The 15897-nt window shown below is 39.1% G+C and overlaps 2 protein-coding genes across 5 annotated transcripts in view; both read left to right on the plus strand.

Annotated features, from left to right (window-relative positions):
- The window catches only part of AHCTF1 (AT-hook containing transcription factor 1), a 90617-nt gene extending 81777 nt beyond the window's left edge, over window positions 1-8840 (plus strand). For 2 of the 4 annotated variants that reach the window (XM_054481834.2, XM_054481823.2), the window contains exons 34-36: window positions 5439-5572; window positions 6610-6692; window positions 8387-8840. In XM_054481834.2, coding sequence (XP_054337809.1) covers window positions 5439-5572; window positions 6610-6692; window positions 8387-8579 — 410 coding nt within the window. In that variant the 3' untranslated portion in view covers window positions 8580-8840. The remainder of the gene's footprint in view (window positions 1-5438; window positions 5573-6609; window positions 6693-8386) is intronic. The other 2 variants (XM_063665209.1, XM_063665231.1) reach the window with 2 other exon arrangements.
- Window positions 8841-8977: 137 nt separating this feature from the next.
- LOC129014734 (kinesin-like protein KIF28P) overlaps window positions 8978-15897 on the plus strand; it is a 72125-nt gene continuing 65205 nt past the window's right edge. The window contains 1 exon segment of the mRNA XM_063661249.1: window positions 8978-9858. Within this exon segment, the coding sequence (XP_063517319.1) occupies window positions 9799-9858 (60 nt within the window). The 5' untranslated portion in view covers window positions 8978-9798.

Genomic DNA, 15897 nt, shown 5'->3' on the forward strand with positions numbered 1-15897 from the left:
TGTTTCAAAGTTTGAGTTCAGTTATTCAGTATGGTTAACGTGACTTAAATCCTGTAACTCGCGTAACATAGATTTATTTTTTAGAATAGTGTAATTTCTGTGACTTTTATAAATTGTAAGTGACTTTTAATTAAGTTTCTTCCAAAATAGAGGCAGTATTTTTAATCTCCCGTGTACTGCTGCATTTGGCTCACACCCCAGTGATATCCACAACCCAAAATTGTTTTGAAGGGAAACACCAGTAGCTTTTTACTAAGATACAGAAATTATTTCAATCCATATTCACTATTGCCCACAAACTGGCACATCTACATGCCCTCATCTTCAGTGAGGCCATCCTTCATTGTCACTGGTGAGCTAAGGACTGTATTTGGTTGGTGTAGGTCAGACCTTCTCATCAGGGGTGATCTGTCTCCCCAAAGGGAGCACATATATGCATTAAGTATACAAACAGATATACAATATATCTGCAGTAATAAAATTTTAATAGGGGGTGCTTTAAACATGTCTAAAAAGTTAAGACACTGGTGTGGCTGAATAGATCCCATCAGAGTAACTCTGTAAAAGTGTTAATGGTTAGGTAAACAAAATGTAGGGGTTTTTTGTGTTTTTTGTTTGTTTGTTTTGAGGTAGAGTCTCACTCTGTCGCCCAGGCTGGAGCGCAGTGGCGTGATCTTGGCTCACTGCAACCTCTGCCCCCTGGGTTCAAGCGATTCTCCTACCTCAGCCTCCCTAGTAGCTGGGATTACAGGCCCGGCTAATTTTTTGTATTTGTAGAGACAGCGTTTTGCCATGTTGGCCAGGCTGATCTTGAACTCCTGACCTCAAGTGATCCACCCGCCCCAGCCTCCCAAACTGTTGGGATTACAGGCGTGAGCCACCACACCCGGCCATGTAGTTGATTATGTAAGTTACAGTTTAATATTTGAATTTCAGCAAAGCAGTTCAGGACCTTATAAATAAAGTAGATGACTTGGCCTGGCACAGTGGCTCACGCCTGTAATCCCAGCACTTTGGGAGGCCAAGGCAGGTGGATCACGAGATGAGGAGATCGAGACCATCCTGGCTAACACTACTAAAAAAAATACAAAAAAATTAGCTGGGCGTGGTGGCGGGCGCCTGTAGTCCCAGCTACTCGGGAGGCTGAGGCAGGAGAATGGTGTGAACCTGGGAGGCAGAGCTTGCAGTGAGCCAAGATGGTGCCACTGTATTCCAGCTCGGGTGACAGAGTGAGACTGTGTCTCAAAAAAATAATAATAATAATAAATAAAGTAGATGACTTGTTGTACTGATATAGTTTGAGCCCAGGAAAATGACTCTCCCCATAACAATTGATCATTTGTCCTAAAAATGATTTGTACCTATAGGGGATCCTCCTCTCCCCTCGTCACTCAGAAAATTTTTAATTAGGTCTTTGATTTTGGTAGTATAATTTAATTTCTTCATAGTGTTAGAAAAGTGTGGTTATACCTATGTTTTGCATGAAGGAGAATGAAATGACAGAATGTGTGATATTTTAGCCAACTTTTTTTTAAGTTCATTTTATTAAGGTGTTATTAAAAAGTTAGAATGAAAAACATTTTATTGGCAGGGAGTGGCAGGAAGTCATTAACATAACTTATACACTCCTCAGGACCTGGAGAAATATAGTAACCACCAAAAGTGAGAGTTATTTTGTTAGAGCTTAGCAAACATCTCAGTAATTCTGATTTTTGTCATCTTTACATATTTTTCATTTCTGTACCTACTAATTTTAACTTTTTTCTGTTAAACTAAAAATACATGCAACAACACGGCCAAAAAACCCCATCTCTACAAAAAGTACAAAAATTAGCCAGACGTGGTGGCACGGGCTTGTGGTCCCAGCTACTTGGGAGGCTAAGGCAGAAGGATCACTTGAGCCTGAGAGTTTGAGGCTGCAGTGAGCCATGATCGTGTGCCCCTGCACTCCAGCCTGGGCAACAGAGCAAGACCACGTCTCAAAACAAAAACAATACATGCCTACTTACTGAAAACTCGAAAATAGAAGTATATAATCCAGCCAGCGAAAGAATCACCATTCACATTTTCCTGTATATCGTTGCAGATACATATGTATGGTTGGTTTTTAAAAACCTGCAGTTTATGTACGTGCATATATTCTGCTTTTGTCCCCCTACTTATTTCATGAGCATTTTCAGCTCCCCCTTTTTTTTTTTTTGAGTTGGAGTTTGGCTGTTGTTACCCAGGCTGGAGTGCAATGGTGCCATCTTGGCTCACTGCAACCTCTGCCTCCTGGGTTCAAACAATTCTCCTGCCTCAGCCTCCCCAGTAGCTGGGATTACAGGCGCCTGCCACCATGCCTGGGTCATTTTTTTGTATTTTTAGTAGAGACAGGGTTTCGCCATGTTGGCCAGGCTAGTCTCAAACTCCTGACCTCAGATAATCCACCCGCCTTGGCCTCCCAGCGTGCTGGGGTTATAGGCATGATCCACTGTGCCCAGCCTTTAGTTAATCTTAAATATTCTTCAAAATCCAACCAGCCTGGGCAACTTAGTGGGACCCCATCTCTACAAAAGAAAAATTTTTAATGATTTGGGCATATGGTGGCTGCACCTATAGTCCCAGCTACTTGGGAGGCTGAGGTGTGAGGATGGCTTGAGCCCGGGAGGTTGAGGTTGCGGTGAGCCATCATACCACTGTGTTCCAGCCCAGGTGACAGATTGAGATCCTGTCACCTCCCCACCCCCCCCCCAAAAAAATATATATGTATATGTGTATATATATGTATATATATATTTCAAAATTTTAAACGTAATATTTCTTTTTTTTCATATTGGCATTTCATCTCACAAATATGCCACAGATTGTTTAAACCCTCTTCTGTTGGATATTTGAATTGCTTTCAGATTTTTTAATATTAAAAACAGGCAACTTCTAGAATGAGATGATGGGACTGGAAGGGATAAGAAACTTGGGATTGAGAGCTCTCATTTCTGCCATTTACTAGCTGGGCAGAAAATCATTGAACCTTTATGAGCCTTGTTTCCTCCTCCTGGAATGAATGTGGTAGTGCATACCTTACAGGGGTTCTTATGAGTATTCATGACTTTAACAAAGCAATGAGCACTCTAGGACATAGTTTCCTGTCTTCCTCTGCCCTTTCTGTCCCTTGTGCCTATTTATATTCTAAACTTCATTTTTACATAGGGTTGCAGGTGCAGAGAAGACTGGGTGTAGGTATACTATATGATTGGAAGGCTAGAGGTGGTCTTTTATTTTATTGAAACATAGCAAAGAAATTATCTTAGAATTTTGTGTTTTACTAAATGAATATGAAACTTCACATTTCATACAGCAAATATTAAGAAGGGCGTGCTATATACCTAAGGCCATACTAGATACATGATGTTCATGTATCATTTGATTCCCACTTCAACCCAGTGAAGTGTAGGTACTTTTACTTCCTTCTATCCTCATTGAGGAAACTGAAGTTCATTGAGACTGTGCACTCACATCACCCAGGGAATAAGATGTGTTGTCCTGGAGCTATTACTGCTACTACTGGCTGGTAAGAGCCAATTGTTAAATATCCAAGAACTTGTAACCCAGCCATGGTTTGCACTGGCCACAGGAGGCACATTTATACCTTAGAAATCAGCAAATGCTGCAAATCAGAGCTCTCTTTGAATTTTCGGAGTCATTTGCTAGCACACGGTTGAGTTTGAACCTAGGTCTTTTGAACTCTTTAATCCTCAAAACAGAGATGTGTAAGGAATTGACATACACTCAAGAAAGTCTCATCTGTGCTATAATAGAAGCATATGGAAAAAATGGTGGAGGCTGTTTTTGCATGTGATAGTATATTTTTGTATTTCCTTATATATTCCTTTGAAATGGAGTAGGAAAGCTTAGGTGAAGATTATGAAAAGTGACATAAATTGTTTTTTCAGGTAGCCTAGAAGAGACTTATAGAATGTATAATTTTCATAGAAATATTTTTGTTCATCTGTTTCTTGAAGCCAAGAGAGGGACCACCAGTAGACCTAGCCATTATCATTTTTGCCATTTACAAGCTGGGAGCAGAGATTATATATTTCTGATATCAACTCTATTTTTTCTTTTTTTAAGAATCATATGCTTATATATACCTACTGTGTACCCACACAAAAAAATTTTTTTAAGAATCATGCTTTAAAAGCAGAATTTGATATCTGATAGAACTCTTGACTGTCCCAGTAGCTGAAATAACATTGAACTATGATTGTATTTCAAGGGTTTGTAAATGATATTGTTGAAATAACAAATGCAAACATCTGTAGAGCACTTACCACCTACCACCATGCCACGCATTGTTCTACTTCTTTCATCCTCAACAACTTTGAGATAGATGCTATTATTAACCCTATTTTATAGAAACTGATGCACAGACAGCTTTAAGTTACTTGATTCTGGTCTCACAGTAAGTCCAGAAGCTGGGATTTACTCCGGCAGACTGGTTAAACTGAACTGTGCTCCTCTGTAATTATATTGATAATTGCTTTTAATATGGGGGCCCTGTAGTTTTAAAAAAAAAAAAAAGTATGTGTGATAAATGTTTTTATTCCTTATTTTAAACCAATTGTTGTTTAAACCATTTTTATTTTTCTATGGAACATCTTCCTGTTAGCTTTTCACTCTGTTACACAGGCTGGAGTGCAGTGGCATAATCATGGCTCACTGTAGCCTCAGCTTCCCAGGCTCAGGTGATCCTCCTGCCTCAGCCTCCCAAGTAGCTGACACCACAGGCGTGCACCACCACATCGGCTAATCTTTTTAAAATTTTTTGTAGAGACAGGGCTCTCACTTTGTTGATCAGGCTGGTCTTGAACTCCTGGCCTTAAGCCGTCCTCCTGCCTCAGCCTCCCAAAGTGCTGGAATTACAGTTGTGAGCCACTGTACCTAGCAATTTCTCCTTTTGTGGAGATGAACTTTTCTGTTCCTTTAGCTGGAAGAAGTAGTTCAAAATGAGGTGGCTAGAAAGAGTTTCTCTTTTTTGAAAATAAAAAACCTACTTTGTAAATAACGTCTCTGGAATAGCAGTAGTTATGGCACAGACTAGCTCAAGGTTACATATAGGATTAATGCCTTCCCTCCCCAGAATGCTTGAGGAGCAGTAAGCATTAAAAGAAATAGACTAAACAGTTCTGTACCTGCTTTTATGGCCTGTCTTTATATTGTAGCACTTTTTAGTTTGAAGCATTCAATAGTCCTACACATTTGGCTTACCCAAATGATGTTGGGATTTTTCCTGTCTTTTCTCTGCCAACATGGATAATTAGGTTACAATACTAATGGTTTCCAGGTTTGGGGACGTTTGCATCTTTCTAAAATACATAATTTGTTCCAGGTTTTTATTGTGTTTATATATATGCACACATATATAAAGATACAGATACAGTTTTTTCAACTTTTTTTAGCTAAAAAAATAGAGGTTCCTGCACAGCTGAAAGAATTAGTTTCGGATTTATCTTCTCAGTTTGTCATCTCACCACCTGCTTTAAGGAGCAGACAAAAAAACACATCCAATAAGAACAAGCTTGAAGATGAACTGGTAAGAAATGCATGATTTTATTTGTATGTTTGTTAAAACATACTTTTTATTTTTTTTAACAAATGTTTTAATAAAATTGTTTTAATTTTATTTAAATTTTAATGATTTTAAATTTTATTATTTAAATAAATGTCTTAAAGATAACAGTCATGTATACTAAAAGCCAAAAATGGTCTTATCTACCCCTTTGGAGACCCTCCCTACCTTTAAGACACAGCTGTGGTATGTTACTGATGATATTTTACTGGCAATTCAGTTTAAATTACCTGTTTGTGGAAGGGTTTTTAAATTCTAGTGTCCATCAGAATTACCTGGGTGTTTTTTAAAGAAATAGTTGAGGGATTGAGTGTGAGTCCCTTATGTTTATAAATGTTAATTCATAAGCATTTATTGAATTATCTGCCATGAGTCTGCTACTCTGCAAGGGCAAATTACACAAGAATAATTCAGGCAAATTCCTTGTCTGTCAGGCACCTACGGTTCAACTGACATACAGAGTTTCATTGAAGAGTTGAAAACAATTATTTCAAATACTTTACTTTATAGACTGAGGTTAGAGGAGACAGGCATTCCTCCCGACAGAGTAAATGGCAGATGCAAAGGCTCAGAGCATGGCAATGGCAGGCAGATAAGGAGTGTTCATTGTCAATAGCCATGTGTGTATTACAGGTAGTTTCTATGAAAGATGAAATGTGGGTAGGAAACAATAGTCTCTGGTTGTCTACTTCTTAGGAAATGAGAGCCTGGATATGGACAAAGGGAGTGAGTGGGTACAGAAGGGCAGTGGACAGTGGAAACATTCAAAAATAAAACTGATCATAACTTGGAGATTAGTTGAATTGTAGGAATGAAGAATAAAGAACAGGCCTACATAACTAAGGTTTCTACTAAAAAGTATGAGAAAGGGAGTCAATTTTGCATTTGGCGAGTTCGAATTCATCAGCAGTGTTTGGCTATAGTATTCCTTGTCTCAGGATAGAAGTTTTAAAATTAGATTCGTGTTTAATACTTAACTTTTTAAAATGTTTAACCCATAGAAAGATGATGCACAATCAGTAGAAACTGTGGGAAAGCCAAAAGTGAAACGAATCAGGACGTCAAAAACAAAACAAGCAAGCAAGTATGACTTTCTGTTCTTGATTGATTGATTGATTGATTGAGACAGTCTCGCTCTGTCCCCACCCTACTATCCTCCTTTTATTATTTTATTTTATTTTTATTTATTTATTTTTTTGAGACAGAGTCTCGGTCTGTCGCCAAGGCTGGAGTGCAGTGGTGTGATTTCGGCTCACTGCAACCTCTGCCTCCCAGGTTCAGGTGATTCTCATGCCTCAGCCTCTCGAGTAGCTGGGACTACAGGCGCCCACCACCACACCTGGCTAATTTTTGTATTTTTAGTAGAGACAGCATTTTATCATGTTGGCTAGGCTGGTCTCAAGTGATCCGCCTGCCTTTGCCTCCCATAGTGCTTGGATTACAGGTGTGAGCCACTGCGCCCAGCCTTGTTCTGTAATTTTTATCCATTTGTTTCTCAAAATTAGATTTGAGAAGACCCTTAATTTTACAAAAAGGAAATTAAGCTCACCAGAAAAGATTCTCAGGGGCATTTACAAGCACTGGCTCCCTGGCATTGTTAGATTTCACTGCTGAAGGTGGATTTCTTTATATATTAATAGCATGAAAGCCCAGTCCTTTTAAAAGGAGCATGGGAGGTTGGGCGTGGTGGCTCACGCCTGTAATCCCAGCACTTTGGGAGGCCGAGGCAGGTGGATCACGAGTCAGGAGTTCAAGACCAGCCTGGCCAAGATGGTGAAACTCTGTCTCTACTGAAAAAAAAAAAATCAGCTGGGCGTGGTGGTGGATGCCTGTAATTCCAGCTACTCCGGAGGCTGAGGCAGGAGAATCACTTGAACCCAGGAGGTGGAGGTTTCAGTGAGCCGAGATCACGCCACTGCACTCCAGCCTGGGTGACAGACCGAGCGGGACTCTGTCTCAAAAAAATAAATAAAAATAAAATAAAATAATAAAAGAAGGATGGTAGGGTGGGGGCAGTTTAGTTCCCAATGGATCTTTCTGGTTTTTGCAGAAAAAGTAGGGAAGGGAAGTGGGATGTAAAGGTTTACCTCTTTGTCAGGAAAGTTAGGTAACTATTAGTAAAAAACAATTATACACTTTAAAATCCTGCAATTATTTTACAAAAAGCAATAAAACTGCATCCATGGGGAAATTACTCCGTTTCAGATATATTTGTTACACAGTATCTTGTTAATGCTGTGCTTAGTAGGCATGGTTGAATTTAATAAAAGCACAAGTCGATGCGTTTTATTTAAAAACGGATTTAATGACACTATGGCTAATATCACTGTTTGTTTACATATAAACTGGCATATCTATGTGAGAAACTCATGTCTGTGAAATTCTGTGCGTCTTTGCTCATTGCTGTGTTTGATCATTGACATTTCTGACATGCCACATGGGCCTGCGGGGCTCTTATCACCTGGGCTGACAACTGGTGCTCGGCCCATCCTTGTAATCCAGCAGGATTTTTTCATACATTTGAAACATTTAGAGGAAAATTCAGTAATTGAATAATTGTTTGTAAATATTCTGATCGAAAATGAAAAGAAACCTTAACTCTGCTTCTGATTAGCTTATATGACTTAAAGCTTCACTTCAGTTCTCTTGAAACCATTACATCTTTTATAAAATGAAAGCACTAAGCAGTCCCAAAGGTTTTTCTCAACATGTTGGGAAGCCAATTTTATTTTATAGCATAATGTGTTTATTCTTACTTGATCATATCTTTTTTTTCAGAAACACAGAAAAAGAAAGTGCTTGGTCACCTCCTCCCGTAGAAATTCGGCTGATTTCCCCCTTGGCTAGCCCAGTTGACGGAGTCAAGAGCAAACCAAGAAAAACTACAGAAGTGACGGGAACAGGTCTTGGAAGGAACAGAAAGAAACTGTCTTCCTATCCAAAGCAAATTTTACGCAGAAAAATGCTGTAATTTCTTGGGACGTTTTTAATGTATACCTATTTGTAAAGTCATCAGAATAGTGTGGATTATTAAATATCTAGTTTGGAAGAAAATAATTTATATAAATTATTGTAAATTTTTATGTAAACAGAAGGTCTTCAATAAGTAACTCCATATGGAGTGATTGTTTCAGTCCAGGCAATTTTTCTATTTTATATTAAGACTTCATACATTTATATATATGTAAATATGGCTTATTAATGGAATGTTAAATAAAATGTATACTTCACAGTCGTTTGTGTCTTGGATTTTTGAAAGGGAGGGGATATCTGTTTAAATAGTTTTATATGCTCATTGGTCTCATTTTCTCTATTATTAAAATACTAGACCAGTCTTAAAATGGGGATGATTGAAGTATTGATATTTCTTTTTACAGTTACTATTTTATAATTTATGCACTTTGATTCTGTGATTCAGATTTCTAATCATAAAATGTATTTTTTTGTTTTTGGCTGTTACTATGTTAAAATTGAATTATGGGCATGTAATTTTGCCATCTTTGTAGTTTCACAAATTTTGTGTAATCTACCTCAAATGAATAATCCAAGTATTGGTTAACTATAATGTTGGCATCTCTCTTTTATTCAGCAAGCTTAAAGGCTCTTTAAAGTCTTAATTAGTCAAAGACTAATCCAGGTTAGATTGACCGGTTCACTGCTCACTTGCAACCTTATCAAAGGGTTTGACAAAGGGAAATGTAAAATAAATCTGTTTATGGATATTGAGTACATCTTGTATGTGCCTAATATTGATAGGATGAGATGTCTGAACAAATTTTTATAATATTGCTGTGAAGGAGCTTGCTACTGAACCACAGAAATCCTTTAATATTCAGGTTTTAAAACTGGCAAATTCTCACAGGACCTCAGGCACAGATTATTGAGGTTGGGAGAGAGTGAGTAGATGTAGAAAGGAGAAAAACAACACACGCCCTGTTCTCCACAGTACAACTGTGTGCAATTAAGCAATGGTACTTGATGTAGGCTCTAACACTCATCAATAAATGTGTTGTCAAATAATTTATAACAGGTAATTGATAGTGTGTAATGAATGGACTTAATAATTGATCATCTAGAAACGAACTGCTTTTTTGGGCTAAGCTTTTAATGTTTTAATGTAAAGCATACGCAGTGTGCTTTCTGCATTTATTTTTCTACCAAATAATACGGATAATGAGAAATTGGTGAAAATGCCTACGCCAGGTGTTGACAGTGTGAAAGTAGCAGTGCGAGTGCGGCCTTTTAGTCAGGTTAGTGATGGATGTTACGCTGCCTTGTTGAAAATTTCACTGACTTTGATTTTATTACTTTTTTAATGATAGTTATCAAACTTGTATTTAAGCTGCTTGTCATTTATGGAATATTGAACTTATTTAAATGAACTTGTTAAATGAATAATTTAAAGAGCTAAACATAATTCAGTAAACAATTTTATTCCTTTGCGCAAGTAGCACAATAAACATGGATGCAATGTATGTCAAGTTAATACTTTTTTAAACCAACGCAATTTGGTGAATATAGACGTGTGGTACCTGTTTTTAATAAATGTACTTTTTTTCCCCTCTGTGAATGTAGATCATAAGCAAACAAATTGCCTGTTCTAAATGAACTTTATATATATTTTAAATGAATGTATGAACTTATGTATAAATGTCTTTATATAGCTTGAATAAAAACACTGCTCATTAAAATGTGTTGCTACAACATTTTAGGATAGCGCATGAATGATATTCTTGGACCTTGTAGCAACCATGTATCTGATGATCAAAGCATTGGTTAAACTAAGGTGCTTAGTATCATAGTAGTAAGGTAAACAATATACTCAGAAAGATACTTAGTATCATAGTAGTAAGGTAACTGATATACTCAGATACTTAGTATCATAGTAGTAAGGTAAACAATATACTCAGAGAGATACTTAGTATCATAGTAGTAAGGTAACTGATATACTCAGATACTTAGTATCATAGTAGTAAGGTAAACAATATACTCAGATACTTAGTATAGTAGTAAGGTAAACAATATACTCGGAAAGATACTATCATAGTAGTAAGGTAAACAATATACTCAGATCAGGTATAGTTAATTCTGCCTGGATAGATCTTGAAGGCTTTGTAAAATATCGATCAAGACTTGCTTGACAGAACAACATGCAAACACCTGGTCCTGAATGGGCTACAATGGATTGACCTGATATGAGGTCTTCTCCCCCCACCCTCAACTTCTACAACTTGCTGCTTTTACCATTATCAATATTACTTTGTACATCTTCAGTTGGTATCAGTTCTGTCTGTCCTGTGCCTCTGTATTCATCTATATTGTGGAAAGTATTTCAACAGCTGGGCACAGCTATGTAATTATGTAACTCCAGTTACATGTATAACTAGATAACTTTAAGTGTAGCTACTATTTAAGGCTTCTAAAGTAGCATGGCTTCTAAGGCAACTGATCAAAAAATGCCAAAGAATGAATTTGTGACCAGTATATTAACTACTTTGGCCCAACCAGACCTTCAACAACAATGCAAATGGTTATTCCTGCGGTCGTTTTCACTGGCCTCTAATATTGCCAGGATGAGTAACTGCAAATAAGGATTTGTAGGATTAGGCACTAAAACAGTCATGTATTTACAGAACCTTTAGGTTCCCTTTACAGAAAGATTGCATTTTATTCAAGTTCACCACCAAAGTTGCCAGACTAGAATAGTCTAAGCAAGGAGTAAAAAGGATGGATTCGGGAGATAGCTTGAAGGTACAGTGAGTGCTTGCTCTGTACCCACAGGGGCTATGTTCTAAGGCCCCCAGTGAATTCCTGAAACCACAGGTAGAACCTAACCCTATATATACACGACATTTTTTCCTGTACATACATACCTATGATAGTGTACAAATGAGTCACAGACTCTTGTACTTCGGGGCCGTGATTAAGTAACATAAGGGCACAGGCACTGCAGTGCCACCACGCTCATCTGGTAACCAAGATGGTTAGTAGCGGCTGTATCTACATGGATATGCTAGACAAGGATGATTCACGTCCAGGCAGGACAGTGGGATGGCATGAGATTTTCACACACTTCTCAGACTGGTGGCACGATTTAAAACAAGTTTATTTCTGGAACTTTCCATTTCATATTTTCATATTCTGGTTGACTGCTGGTACAAACCACAGAAAGTGAAACTGCAGACAAGGGGGGACTACTGTAGACAGTTACAGATTATCCTGCCTAGACACCTGCAGTACCCTCCTATGTGAACTTGCCACCCCTGATCCATTCTTTACCTAGCAGCAAGAGAAAAATACTAGTACCATGGAGCTCTCTGCTCAAAACCTTTCAGTTTATTAAAAATAAAATTTTGCAGTTTACAGGGCCTAGGTGACCTGGACACCGCCTAATTTTCTAACTCCATATCTAGTGCTTATGTTCATTGTGAGATCAGAGAACCTACTTTATGGCACTTTCATTATAAGAAGCAATATATTTCTGGGTACACTGGCTCACACCTGTAATCCCAGCACTTTGGGAGGCTGAGTTCAAGACCAGCCTGGCCAACATGGTGAAACCCCGTCTCTACTAAAAATACAAAAATTAGCCAGGTATGGTCACGCACGCTTGTAGGCCCAGCTACTTGGGAGGCTGAGACACGAGAATTGCTTTAATCCGGGAGGCGGAGGCTGCAGTGAACCAAGATCACGCCACTGCACTCCAGTCTGGGCGACAGAGTGAGACTCACTCAAAAATAAAAATAAAGCAATATATTCTCAGACAGTATATTCTCTGGACCTCAGTTTATCTGTAAAATGGGCTCTTGACACTTCACAAGATTGCTATTGTAAGAGGAAATATGTCTACCGCAGAGCACAGTGCCTGACAACTATTTTAGCTGCTATGTTTTTCACCATAATCTCTTTTAAACAACTTTGAGATAATACAATTCAAAGTATACAATTCAATGGTTTTAAATATGTGCAACAATCACCACGTCAATTTCAGAACATTTCATCACCTAAGAATTTCTGCACCTTTTAGTTACCCTATTTCCCATCCCTAAGCAACCACTAATGTGCCCTGCAGATTTCCCTTCCTGGGTGAGTTTCCTATGAGTGGAATCATATATAGTCTTTTGTGACTGGCTTCTTTCACACAGCGTGTTTTCAAGGTCCACCCATGTTGCAACATATATTAAAACGCCATTCTCTATGGCTGGTGAATATTCAGAATTCTATTTTGTGGATACACAAGTTTTGTTCATCAGTGGAAGGACACTGCAGTTGGTTCTGCATTTTGCCTATTATTAATGACTGCTACACACATTTGTGTACAAGTTTTTGTGTGGGCATGTTTTCATTTCTCTTGGTTATATACCTAAGCATTGAATTGCTGAACCATACGGTAACTATGTTTCATCATTTGAGATATTCCCAGATTGTCTTCCAAAGCAGCTGTGCCAACGTATATTCCCAACAGCGGTACATAAGGGCTCCAAATTGTTCACATCCTTGCCAACAATTGTTATCTGACTTTCCAATTATAGTCATCCTAGCTGATGTGAAGTGGCATGTCGTGGCTGTGATTTACATTTCTCTAGTGACTAATGATATCAAGCATCTTTTTAGGGGTATTTATTTGTGTATCTTCCTGCAGAAGTATCAATTCAGATCCTTTGCTCATTTTTTAAACTGGATCGTCTTTATTATTGAGCTGATCTTTATAGATTATGAATATGAATCCTTATCAGATACATGATTTGCAAATTTTCCACCCATTCTGTGGATTGTATTTTTCACATTCTCGGTGTTCTTTGAAGCAGAAACATTTTAAATGTTGGCAATTTTATTGCTTTGCTTTAGATGTCATATCTAAGAATCCGTTGTCCAATCCAAGGCCATGAAGATTTACTCCTGTTCTTCTAAGGCTTTTATAGTTTTAGCTCTTACATTTAGGCTTTTAATTAGAGATAATTTTGTATATAGTAAGAGTTCAATTTTTTTAAGAGACAGAGTCTTACTCTGTCACCCAGGCTGGAGGGCAGTGGTATGATCAAAGCTCACTGTAACCTCAAACTCCCAGGCTCAGGCACTCCCCGTACTTCAGCCTCCAAAATAGCCAGGGCTATAGGTATGTGCCACTATGCCCAACTTTTTTTTTTTTAATAGAGATAGGGTCTCACTATGTTGCCAGGCTGGTCTCAAACTCCTAGCCTCAAGGAGCCTCAGGCTCCCAAAGAGTTGAGATTACAGGCATGAGCCACTGCATCCAGCCAATTTCATTCTTTCTCACATAGCTATCCAGTTCTCCCAGTATCATTTCTTAAAAAGGCTCTTCTTTTCCCCATTGGATGGTTCTAGCAGACTTGTTGAAAATCAGCTGACCATAGATGTCAGGGTTTATTTTTGGACTCAATTTTATTAATTTGTATGTCTGTCCTTGTCAGTACCACACTGCCTTCGTTACTGTTGGTTTGTATTAAGTTGTGAAATCAGGAAGTGTGAATTCTACTTTTTTCTTCATTTTCAAGATTGTTTTAGATACTATGGGTCCTTTGCAATCCATATGAATTTTAGAAGCAGCTTATCATGGCCAGGCATGGTGGCTTAAGCCTGTAATCCCAACATTTTGGGAGGCCGAGACGGGTGGATCACCTGAGGTCACGAGTTCGAGACCAGCCTGATCAACATGGTGAAACCCTGTCTCTAAGAAAAATACAAAAATTAGCCAGGCACGGGTGGGGCGGTGGGGTGGCGCCTGTAATCCCAGCTATTCAGGAGGCTGGGGCAGGAGAATTGCCTGAACCCGGGAGGCAGAGGTTGCAGTGAGCTGAGACTGTGCGACTGCACTCCAGCCTGGGTGACAGAGTAAGGGAAAAAAAAAAAAAAAAAATTAGCTCAGCATTTTCTACAAAGAAGTCAGATGGGTTCTCCCAAGGATTGCACTGGATCTATATGTTAGTTTGGTGAATACTGCCTTCCAAATGACCTTAAGTCTTCTGATCCACGAACATAGGATGTTTTTTCAGTCTTTGGTTTCTTAGTTTCTTTCAACAAAGTCATATAGCGGGCTGGGTGCGGTGGCTCATGCCTGTAATCCCAGCAATTTGGGAGGCTGAGGCGGGCAGATCACGAGGTCAGGAGATCAAGACCATCCTGGCTAACACAGTGAAACTCCATCTCTACTAAAAATACAAAAAATTAGCCAGGCGTGGTGGCGGGTGCCAGTAGTCCCAACTGCTCAGGAGGCTGAGGCAGGAGAATGGTGTGAACCCAGGAGGCGGAGCTTGCAGTGAGCTGAGATCACACCACTGCACTCCCAGCCTGGGCAACAGGGCGAGACTGTCTCACAAAAAAAAAAAAAAAAAAAAAAAAAAAGTCTTATAGGTTTCAGAGTATGGTTTGTACTACTTTCATTAAATGTATTCCTATTTTATTATTATTTATTTATTTTTGAGACGGTTTTTCACTCTTGTTCCCCAGGCTAGAGTGCTGTGGCACAATCTCAGCTCACTGCAACCTCCACCTCCCAGGTTCAAGCAATTCTCCTGCCTCAGCCTCCCAAGTAGCTGGGATTACAGGCGCCCTGCACCACACCCGGCTAATTTTTTTGTTTGTATTTTTAATAGAGACAGGGTTTCACCATGTTGGCCAGGCTGGTCTCGAACCGCTGACCTCAGGTGGTCCACCTACCTTGGCCTCCCAAAGTGCTGGGATTACAGGCGTGAGCCACTGCACCCGGCCTTATATTTTTATTTTTTATTTTTGTGGGTACCCACAAAATTAACTCTAACTGCCTTACAGTTAAAGGGGGGCATGCCACACCATGCAGAGCCACATGGGCAAGTACAAAGAACAGGCAAAAGAAAGGAGAGAGCAGGACTTAGAGCCTTTGCCGTATTTCCTGCAGGAAGGAATGGGCAAGGCAGAGGAGGCAAGTTTGACGAGTTTAGAATTGGATAGTATGAATAATTTTGGTGGGCTCTGACCTTTAAGAGTGCTCTTTAGTTGTTTAGTACCTGGCCTTGGGGGTGATTTAGAGCAGGGAAAGTACTGGCTTGGTGTATAGGAGTTAGATAGAGGAGGTAGTTGGGGACACGGGCTTTGATTGGTGTATAGGAGTTAGATAGAGGAGGTAGTTGGGGATACGGGCTTTGATTGGTGTATAGGAGTTAGATAGAGGAGGTAGTGGGGATATGGGCTTTGATTGGTTCTTTGCACATGAAAGCCAAATTGTTTGCTATCTCTAGGAATCTGATAGCCCTGGTGAGCTGCAGGAGGTCAAACCGTCATAAAGTATAGAT

The sequence above is a fragment of the Pongo pygmaeus genome, chromosome 1, assembly GCF_028885625.2.
Source record: "Pongo pygmaeus isolate AG05252 chromosome 1, NHGRI_mPonPyg2-v2.0_pri, whole genome shotgun sequence".
NCBI lineage: Eukaryota > Metazoa > Chordata > Mammalia > Primates > Hominidae > Pongo > Pongo pygmaeus.